This window comes from Coffea eugenioides, chromosome 4 (assembly GCF_003713205.1).
Source record: "Coffea eugenioides isolate CCC68of chromosome 4, Ceug_1.0, whole genome shotgun sequence".
Lineage (NCBI taxonomy): Eukaryota > Viridiplantae > Streptophyta > Magnoliopsida > Gentianales > Rubiaceae > Coffea > Coffea eugenioides.
The window spans coordinates 40,012,011-40,023,209 of record NC_040038.1 but is presented as its reverse complement, the minus strand read 5'-3'; the positions used below and the strand labels follow the sequence as shown (position 1 = coordinate 40,023,209).

The 11,199-nt window shown below is 36.3% G+C and overlaps 2 protein-coding genes across 3 annotated transcripts; both read left to right on the top strand.

The window, feature by feature from the left end:
• The first annotated feature begins 509 nt into the window (after positions 1–509).
• Positions 510–6,492, top strand: LOC113767670 (ribulose-phosphate 3-epimerase, chloroplastic). Of its 2 annotated transcripts, XM_027311840.1 has the most exons (11): positions 510–694; positions 2,426–2,540; positions 2,697–2,837; positions 2,920–3,033; positions 3,876–3,954; positions 4,498–4,607; positions 4,678–4,734; positions 5,236–5,305; positions 5,402–5,513; positions 5,902–5,974; positions 6,098–6,492. In XM_027311840.1, exons 1-9 carry the CDS (start codon positions 570–572, stop codon positions 5,449–5,451), a joined length of 861 nt encoding a protein of 286 aa, XP_027167641.1. In that variant the 5' UTR covers positions 510–569; the 3' UTR covers positions 5,452–5,513; positions 5,902–5,974; positions 6,098–6,492. The 2 variants fall into 2 exon arrangements, with proteins under 2 accessions (XP_027167641.1, XP_027167640.1); XM_027311839.1 differs by lacking the exon at positions 5,902–5,974.
• A 4,009-nt stretch (positions 6,493–10,501) lies between these two features.
• Positions 10,502–10,993, top strand: LOC113769337. The gene has a single exon (XM_027313795.1). It carries the CDS (start codon positions 10,502–10,504, stop codon positions 10,991–10,993), a length of 492 nt encoding a protein of 163 aa, XP_027169596.1.
• Positions 10,994–11,199: the final 206 nt, after the last annotated feature.

Here is an 11,199-nt window from a genome sequence, read left to right as displayed (position 1 = left end):
AACTATTAAGTCCAATTTAAAGTTACACACTTGAACTCAAATTCAAACTTGACTTTCTATTTAAGTTTAAACTTCAATTGCTTGATTTGATCCAAATTTTTTAATTGGTTCGAGCCTTTTTTTCATTTTTTTTATCCCAAAATGTTAATTCTCGTACCTATCTAGTCAAGTCTTGGATCTTTTGTTTAAGAAATCTTCATTCAAGTAGCAACTCCCCCAAGCAGCAGCCTTTATTGTTGGGTTGGTTTCGATTTGACCCATTGCTTGCGCAATCAATTTTAAAATTCCCAACCAGCAAAGGATGGAGTTTTTGGACTATTGGCAAATTGCAACCACCCCAAGCAACAGAATTGACCAACCATTCCAGATAAGAGGAAAGAAAACAAATCTGACACGTGTCAACCCCATATTTTCCTTACAGGAAAAACCGATTTTGCCACTTTGATTTTGAGTCACAGAAAATTTTTGAGCGCCAGAGAAGAGCAAGAAAAATACTAAAAAGGACTTCGACTTTAAAATCCAACCCAGAAAAAGGGAAAAGCAAGAAACCAAGTTTGAAAAAAAGAAAAATGGCAACAGCAGTATCTTCTTTGGGTTCATCAACTCTAGCTCAATCCCAAATTACTGGTCTTGCTGTTGGTCTTAGGCTTCAGAAGCCTTCTCTCTCCAATCCCAATTTACCCACTTTCACTAGGTAAATTTCTTTGCTTCTGTCATTATTGGTATGATTCTGCATCAGTTGATCTGTATACTTGTTTTTTTTTCTGTGCTTATTTGTCTCCAATTTTATTGGGTTTTGATTCTGTTGAAGTTTAAAGGTCAAGGGTCAAGGAAAATGTTGAATGGTTCAAGAATTCTGTTAACTAGTTAAGTGGGCTTTCGAATAGGTTTTTGCTTTTTTTTTTATGTTTGCTATGGTTATATTTGGTTTATATGCATAATAGCTGGTAAATTCTGTGCATTTATGGTGGCTTTTGGCTATGGTAGTGTGAGGTTTATGGATTGCTAAGTTCAAATTCTCTGCATACAAAGTCTAGGTTTGGCTATTGTCAAGTGTACTCTGGAATTAGTTGGTATAGGAGTTTAATCCTACATAATGAAGTAATTTTTTGATTCAAAGAAGGTGAGAGTAAAACTTAGTGTGTTACAGAGAGATGGATTTTGCTCGATTCATGTTTGTAAATATGCTTTGTTGGAAACATTCAGCTTAATGACTGGTCAGTCGGTTTGACAAGAGTTTTCTGGATGATGATTGTCAGTGCTTGGGAATCTTAGAGTGCATCAGGGTTCACATGTTATTAGTAAGATTGGTGAATAGATTTTCCTTAAGAGCTATATAACTAAGTGATTGATGCTGAGAGGTATGACTTTTGGTGGATTGCCTAATTATCCCACCCATACTGATATATCTATCTGGTATCAAGTATTCAAGCTATGACTTAGCTTGCTGATTTACGTTTTATACTTATAATAATCAAGCTGCTTCAATGCTGTGTCCCTATTCTTTTGTCTATTCTCTGGCCTTTTCAATTTTGAAAAGGTAATTCATTTTCGGCTTATGAACCAAGAAAGAGAAAGTTCAGTAGAAATTTTGGTTTCAGACTCCATACTGGGTCTTTATCTGTTGCACCTAAATGGAAATATTCCGGAATTGCAAATTACTTTTCCATATTACAGTTTCTCAATTTGGAGAATTTGTTTCTTGCATCCAGTTAACTGTGTGTTTTGCTTTCCTATACTACTTTAGTACACCAGTAACATTCCCTCTTATGCAAAATACATCTTTGCCTGTCTTTGTCTTTGGAAAATCTGCCTCTTGAGGCATTATTCCTATTCACTCCCTCTCAATCAGATGGTTTCTCCTAAATACACTCTATCTATCATAATAAGAGCCTTTCTAAACCTGTGAGCCTACAAAATCTTACTGATAGGTGGTGCTTGTATTAGACATTCTATGTAAGCGCTCCCCCTTGAATAAATACAAAGGATGCCTTTTGGTTGGAAGCTCTAACTTCTCTTCTCCTTCATCCAAACTTGCTTATATTTAACTATCGCTGTAGTGGTCAATTGTTCAAGGTCAAAGTATGTTATGAGTCTGTTCCTTTGCGCTATGTGTTATATCCTGTTTATAAAATCTTTAACGGAACCGTTTGCTTCTGCTGATTTTGGAATTGAACTATAAATGCAATCTTATGTGTTTTTTCCTTGGTGGCTGATAACATAATAGAACTATATCTTTCTGTTTTCTCACTATTTTTTCCTGTTAATTTTCTGATGAATTATGGGATTGCATAGCATATATATGGAACTGCAATATCTTCGAGAACTTCTTTTACATGTAATTCTTCATCAAATGAACATAAAGTTAGTTGAGGACCTATAGTTACCTTAACTATGATGCTTGTTGTTTCCTGCATGCATCCAGGAGAAGATCTCGAACTGTTGTGAAAGCAACTTCCAGGGTGGACAAGTTCTCAAAAACTGATATTATTGTTTCACCATCTATCCTTTCTGCCAATTTTTCAAAGCTAGGAGAACAGGTACAGTTTTCGTGTTATGATATTTTTCCAATAGTCTAGATCGTTGGATGAGATGAATAGCCAGCTGCATGAAATCCATTGCTGTAGAAATATCATGTCATTATTGTCCCCTTAAGTTTGTTTAGATTTTAACTCTTCCAGTTTTAATGCATTTAGGTAAAAGCAGTTGAGTTGGCAGGTTGTGATTGGATTCATGTCGATGTCATGGATGGTCGTTTTGTTCCAAATATAACTATTGGACCTCTAGTGGTTGATGCATTGCGCCCTATCACAGACCTTCCATTGGATGTGCATCTGGTATTTTTGTCATTCAAATGTCCATAGATGACCTTTAGAACTTACAAGCCATGATTTGCTAACCTGCAATTAAAGTGTGCAGATGATTGTTGAACCTGAGCAGCGGGTGCCTGATTTTATAAAGGCTGGAGCTGATATAGTTAGCGTCCACTGTGAGCAGTCTTCCACCATCCATTTGCATCGTACACTGACTCAAGTAAGTTCATTTCTCTTGAAACTGTAATTTCATACTTGATTGAATTTTAGCTTACTATTCTCAACGAATGTGTCATCCAGATTTCTCAGCATTCCACCTTGGAAACAGAAAGCAATTAAGGCAAAAGTTCATCAAACCGATGATCCTAAAACACTTAAGGTTGCAAGAGTAGTGATCTTGGTTGAGATAGACTGATATATGCTAGAGTCATGTCATTGTTTATGTAAATGAGTCCACTCCTCTTCAAATTGGGCATATCTGCCACCTCAGTTATATGTATGCAACAACTGGTTATTGTACTAGATATGGGAACTCGTATGGAACCTAACCTAAGAATTACGATACGGTTGTTAAAGCTGGTCCTACTTGGGCATTGCCTGCAATATTACCTTCATAATGATCTGACTCCATCAATTTATGTCATAATACGTACTATTCTCTGAGAAAAAAAATCAAGTCTTGAATTCATAGGTTCTTCATAATCATATAAAATCCATTACTTGTAAGCTGACTATTAAGTAGCAATGCAGTTTTCCTTCCTAATGAATTTATCATCTCTCTTTTTACACAACCTCATCTATTTGACTGCAATGATTTTTGAATTTTAGTAAAGGCGTGGTAAAAGACTTATTTGAAATTCAAATTCCTGAAATCATGATGACATATACAAATTAACTCTACTGTTGTTAAAAGCTTTTTTTATATGTTCACCTATTTATTTGCTTTAAAATATCATAAAAATCACACTTCAATTTATTACTTGAGTTTGATATTATGGCTTCTGTTGGATTATTTGTTTAGAGCAAGTCATTTCTTTGAACCTAAATAACTTTTTTATTCAGATCAAAGGTCTGGGAGCTAAAGCTGGAGTTGTCCTGAACCCTGCAACCCCATTGACCACAATAGAATATGTACTTGATGGTAAGATTGGTTCATATCGGTGCTTATCATAGATGGAAAAGAAGATGTGGTTGCTTAATTCTGGATAATCCCTTAAATGCTAGAAGAGGAATGATGTGATCCAACTTTATTCTTAAAGGAGTGTATAACTGATGGAGCGCACCTAGTAGCATCAAGATACTAATTTGAAAGTGTAGGAATTCTGGATTAAAAGAGGAGAAAAAAACCCATGGATACCGCTCTTTCAAAGTTTCTAATTGGATTGATTAGAGAACCTTGCAAGGTCACTTAGCCTTCTAATATCAAAGAGTTTAACTGGAATTCTGGAGTCTACGATGAAGCCCTTTTGTCATTTAAATTCAGCTCAAAATTCAACATTACAATTGAAGCAAAAGGCTGACATTCTTACAGGATGCTAGCTTTAGATTCGTCAGCCACAATGTATCATCAGAAGTAAAATTTGGGAATTAACATGTGAATTTGGCAGAGGAATCAATAGACATCCACAATGTGTTTTAGTAGTGGAATATGAAATTAAGGGTACATACTCTTTTCTTCTTTCAGTGGTTGATCTAGTATTGATCATGTCGGTGAATCCTGGGTTTGGTGGTCAGAGCTTTATTGAGAGCCAAGTGAAGAAAATTTCAGACTTGCGAAGAATGTGCGTTGAGAAGGTATTGCTTCCTCATCTATAAACTTGGCACAATCAATTGAAAGAAATGCATTTTAATGTTTGATTTGCAGGGTGTGAATCCATGGATTGAGGTAGATGGTGGAGTTGGTCCTAAAAATGCTTATAAGGTGAGGGATATAAATCTTACAACTCTCGCTGTCACTCTGTCTCCCTCTTTCTCCTTTTCTGTGTTTATGTGCGTGCGCGCATGCCTACTGTTTTTTTATTTTTATTTTTATTTTTGTTGTGTGCATGCCTAGTGTTGATAGCGTAGCCATTGTTAATGGCACCTAAGCTTTATTTTATCAGTCAACGGAATAGAGTGAGATAAGCACAACTTGATTATCTATTAGCATTATTGTTCAGAGGCTCTTAATTCTTAAATGGGGTGGACAACCAACTATGGGTCAAATACGTTTTTTTTTTCTTACACACAGACTACTTAATCACAATTGACGTGTTCATTATTTTCAATTTTGATATCATATATCAACTTTGTATCAAGTGCTTTACTGTGCAGTAAACTGATTTGCTAAATATTAAGGAGCTACTTACTATGCACAGATTAGCATTCTATGTGCTGTTTTGCTTAGATACCTAACTCTTTCAATTGTGATGTGGGTTTCCAGGTGATTGAGGCTGGTGCAAATGCTTTAGTTGCTGGTTCCGCTGTCTTTGGTGCTCCAGATTATGCTGAAGGTAGGAATATAAAGAAGGGTTACTAGGATCTAGTCATAACAATTGAATATCTTAATCAATTTATGCATCTCTTCTCATGAAATGTTTGTGTTACAGCTATTAAAGGAATTAAAACCAGCAAAAGGCCAGTTGCTGTTGCTGTTTGAAAATCCACCTTTGGGATGTGACTTTTAGTATAACTTGTGGATCTCAAGATTTTCATTCCCATGTAAGTCCCTGGTTTGCAGCTCGTGATGAGCTCGATACTGTTCTTTGTTCTTTGACTACTTTTCTTTTAAAGAAAAAAAACCTGGCCATCCAGTATTGCTATGCTTCGCATTAGTTTAGCTTTGAGGTCGCTAGACCATAAGGTTGTGAAGTGAAACATCACTTGGATCAATTATGAAGTTCAACTAGTAAATATGATTGTACAAGCCAAACACTGTCAGGAAGCAGAATTGAATTGCTCAGAAGGCATTGCAGAAACAATGTGAAATCAGTTGTCTCTCAAATATACTGATTTATCACAAGTCTATGGTCAGAAGTCTAGAATAGAGGTTAGAATGAATAATGAAAAAATTTAGAGAGTTGGAGCTTAAAGTTGCATTCCTTATCAGGTAGCCGTTAAACTTGTGTGTAAAGATACAAGATTTCTGCATTGAGGAGTTGATGAGCAGCAGGAGCTTTAGGGTAGTCTTCAATTTTCATCATCTACTTTTTGAAATGCTTTCGGCTTGAAATTTTTGTTCTTTCTTCTTTATTTTATTTTGTATACGCAAGCCTGATCTAAACTACGTATACTTTCATTTGCAGATGATACACAGGAATGTCACATAAAGCAGCAAAATGCAGTTTTTATGTTGCAGATATACTGTTCATAATTTGATTTCTCTGGCTCTAAAAGTGAACATCAATGACAGTTAAGGGACAAACAGTTAATAACAAAGGGAGCTGTAACAAGATGACAGAATGTGTGTAACTCATAATATTGCAGCATGCTATGTCTGACAGTATAGAGGAATTTTTTTTTTTTTTTGGTACTTGTAATTAATTGTGCATCCAATTAGTGTCCATCTCAATAAGCATTTGAACGTGTAAGTTTTTATTTATTTTTGGGTCCTTTTCTACTTTCTTTTAAATCTATCTGCTTCTAAACAAAGGTTCTGTTCCCTTGCTCTGTGTATCACAGTCTACTGGTTTTCCTCTCACCATTGATTCTCCAAGTGTACATACTACTGTTTACCTGCAACAAGAACTTGAAGTTTGATTCTATTTAAAGCAGATAATGCGTTGATCCAACTGAGCTCTAAATTATGTCAAAAACCTATACCAACTGTCGCGTCTTTCTTCTATAACTAGAAGAGTTAGATTCACTTCCCATTGGAAACCGTTAGCCACTCAACTTGGCGTCTAGATTATACGGATTAGACTGCAATTTGACATCTTTTTTCATAATTCTTGCGATACTTGGACCTGATATTGAATAACTTTTCAAGAATCCAAGTTCCCACATTCCTTGGATTGTTGAAAAACTTGAGATATCTCAATCTCTTTGTGCAGGATTTGGTAGTGAAATTCCTCGCCATTTAGGAAATTTCTCATATTTATGGCATTTAGATCTCAAGTGGAATTGGTTGACAACTAAGGATCTCGGATGGGTTGTTGGGCTCTTCTCTAAAAGGTCTACTCATGTCTTGAATGGACTTCAGAAACCCTCAAAATGGGTTACAGGTAATTAACATGTTTCCTTCACTAACAACGTTTTAACTCGTTTAATTGCGAACTTTTCATCACTCTTTTCATGAGTCAATTTCACAGTGCTTTCTTCGATTAACCTCAATTTCAATAATTTCAGCAACTATTTGGTCCCTTCTTGACTATATAATCTTATTGGCCTTTATGATTTTCGTCTTATCTATAATAATCTTTGTGATTTAATTCAAAACCTATACAAACAAATATCCTCTCTAGTTCATCTCAATCTACAGAAAAATCACTTTGATGTTATAACACTGAAATCACTTTGTAACGTGAATAGTGTTACTTATTTGGATCTAAGTGACAATAATTTTCAAGGGTCAATACCAAATAAAATAAACCAGTTTTCTAGATCACGAAAAAAGTATATACTCAAATAAGCTCAATGTTTCTTAGAGTGATTTACTTGAACGATAGACAGAATGACCTGCATCCTGTCTCTCTTAACCTCAAGCCAAAAACAACATTGGCACTATCTTAAAATCACAGAAATTCATCACATTCCTAGAGGGGTACACAATACGAAGACTACATTGGAAGGACAGCACCGTTAGAATCAAAACTCACCCTTCCATGAACTAACTTGTTATCAATAATTCCAACCTAAGGAAACTGTAATCAATATATAGAAGAAAAATGGTTGAATAAAGATGAGAATCTTATACACACAAATTTTACTGGGCAGAATATTACAACTGTTCATGCAAATGTTTAGAGTCTTATCCGAGTACTCTTTGTGATACTAAGTTTTCTTGTACAAGTTTGTGGGGAAAAATCCATTTTTCGTCCCCAAACTTTAAGTCAGAGACACATTTCGTCCCTCAACTTTCAGGTGGTACACATTTGATCTCTGAATTAATTTTTTTTGGACACATTTGGTCAGAAAACGTTAATTTGTCGAAATTGGACGGAGAGGGTCACATGCGTTGCGCGTGGCCGTTAAGTGATACACAATACTCAGTCAAACAGTCAAAATCAAACAAAATTTACAGCCTCTCCCCAATTTCATCTTCCCGTTCCTCGCTCCTCCATTCTACCCCCTTTCAACTACACATTCGAATCCAGAAATTAGTACATTGGAGTTTAACGAATCGCGATTAAAGCCAGCATAGGAGGAGTGATGTCGATTCGGAAGAAAGAATTGAACAATTAGCCGCCGCCAACCTACGGTAAATTTCTAGGGTTTTCACATTAATTGGTCACCAGAATAAATTATGTAAATTTAGCAACTTTTGTGGCTATAATATGTCAATGTGGTCCCTGATGTTTGTGTTATGGGTGTATGAGTGAGAATCTGAGTTTTTTTTTTGTGAAAAGATTAAATATTTTTATTTGGCTTTGTCGGAGCATATATGGTAGAATAATTGCATGTGGTCCCTATTTTCAATTATGATATTTAAGATGGGTCCAAGCTGTTCGCATTGTTGGTTACATTTTTGCTGCTATGAGTTGCTTTGCCTGATTAATTGATTTGTATGTGAATTTTTTTTTTATCAGAACAAAGTTCTACACTTATAACACTAAAGTGTCACCACGGCGGGCTGATCTCGTACACCCCTCATCCACATTATGAGGGTGGAGATGTTTGTGTCATTGACTATTTAGAAAGCATAGGTTTAAGTATTTTTGAAATAGATAGACTCACTGAAGCTAGTGGAGTGTACGGACATAAAGTGTACTATGTTTGGGATTGGGAAATCAGCAACTTTATAAGGATAGACAGTAGTAGACAATTAAATGGATATATTAAGACGAATGCTGGTTTAATTAGGGAAATTATCCTATATCTTAAGGTCTCATTCCATGAAATCTTAGTTCAACAACTAGACTATGATCCATATAAAATTAGTGATGATGAAAGAACTGATGGCTGTGGAGTGAATAATACAGCTAATGATGACCATAGAGGGGAAGGAAATAGCAATGGAGCTGATGGGGAAAAAAACAATGAATGTGATTCAAGGAGTGAATCTTTCTTCTCTGCAGTGGATTCGGATTATAGTATGACTGATATGACTGATGATGATGATAATGAGTTCCATGAAAATGTAGATGACACTGCAGAATGGTTAGGTGTAGATCACCATAAGACTGATGTGCAAAATAAGACAACCGAAATTGAAAAAGATGACAGTTTGGTGATGCCTGAAGATATAGATGTTGCCCCTGATTCTGAATCTGATTTTGAGACTGTCCATGAATCAGATGAAGAAATAAATAGGAGTGAACATGTTGTGTTCAACCCAAAAGACATGGATAATCCACAGTTGAAATTACAAATGTTATTCAGTAGTATAAAAGAATGCAAGTTGGCTGTGACTAATTATAGTATTAGACAAGGTAGGCCATGTAAATTTGTGAAACAGGATAGATTAAGAGTGAGGGCTAAGTGTAGAAGTGAAGGCTGCCATTGGGAGATTTATGCAAGAAAATTGGCAGATGAGGGTAGTGTGCAAATCAAGACAATTGAGGACACTCATACATGTGGTTTTACCTATGACAATCCACTAGTAAATTCTGGATGGGTTGGTAGAAAATATGCTAAGGAGTTTAGGACTAATCCAAAGGTGAATATGGAGCACTTTAGGAAGACAGTAATGAGGAAAAATAAGTGCTCTTTCTCCAAAAAAACAAACATATAGAGCTAGAAATAGGGCTTTCAAGATTATTCATGGCAGTGAAAGTGATCAATATGGCAAGTTGGGAGCATACATGAATGAAATTCAGAAATCCAACCCTGGTAGCTCCATTATTTTGAAGACTGTGGATGAATCTACAAGTATAGCAACACAACAACAGAGGTTCCAAAGGCTGTATGTGTGTTTCAATGGAGTGAAACAAGGATTTTTAGATGGTTGTAGGTCTTTGATTGGAGTTGATGGTACATTTTTGAAAGGGTCAGTTGGGGGAGTTCTATTGATAGCTGTTGGATTCGATGCTAACAACAGCATCTATCCAGTTGCATATGCCATAGCAGAGGGAGAAAACAAAGAATCTTGGGCATGGTTCTTTAAATTGCTGAAGGAAGATTTAAAGATAGAGAGGGATTATGAGCTGACAATCATGAGTGACAAGCAAAAAGGCCTAATTCAGGCCTGTGACCTTGTTTTCCCAAATGCAGCTCGTAGGTTTTGTGTAAAACACATGCATGCAAACTTTTCAAATGCTGGATTCAAAGGAGAAGCTCTCAGAAAAGCGTTATGGACTGCTGCAAAGGCAACTACACCAGCTGAATTTTCCAGCAAAATGGAGGAAATGGCAGCAATTGACATTGATGTAGCTAGGTGGTTTGATGATAAACCCCCAGCTCAATGGAGTAGAGCCTTTTTTAGCACTTATCCAAAATGTGATATTTTATTGAATAATCTGTGTAAGTGCTTTAACAGCAAAATAGTCGATGCTAGGGAGAAACCAATCATTGAAATGATGGAATAGTTGAGGCTATATCTGGTGCAAAGGATGCAGCAAAATAGAGACTTGGCTAGATCAAGATGGAAAGACAATGCGTACTGTCCTAGGATCGTTGATAGAATACAAAAAAGAATGCAGAAGGCCACCCAATGCTTTCCTTTCAAGTCAAGTGATGATCTGTATGAGGTTTCCTGCCCATATGGTGATCATTATGCTGTCAACATCAAGGAGCAATCTTGTTCATGCAGGAGATGGAAATTGACAGGAATTTCCTGCCCCCATGCTATACCTGCACTTTGGAGTGCAAAAAAGGATCCAATGCAATTTGTTTCCAGCTGGTATATAGTGGAGAAATACTTGAAGTGTTATGATGGCTGTGTGTCTCCAATGAGTGGGGAAAGAAATTGGGAGAACATTGGTGTAAGTGATCCAAAACCCCCCTGTACAAGAAACCAGTTGGAAGGCCAAAGAAACAAAGAAGAAGAAATGCAGATGAAGAGGAGCAAGCAAAGGAAAAGCAGTATACCAAGAAGAAAATGAGTAGAGTTGGGCAAATCATCAAGTGCAGATATTGCATGCAAAAAGGCCACAATATCAGGTCTTGCCAGCTTAGGAAGGATGAGCAGAATACTGCTTCTACTGAAGCAGGTCCAACAGCCTCCCAAATTCTAGAGAATACTTCTGCAAATGTTGAAGATGACTCCAAAGAATGTAATGAAGCTGAAGTACCACTCACATGTACTCCC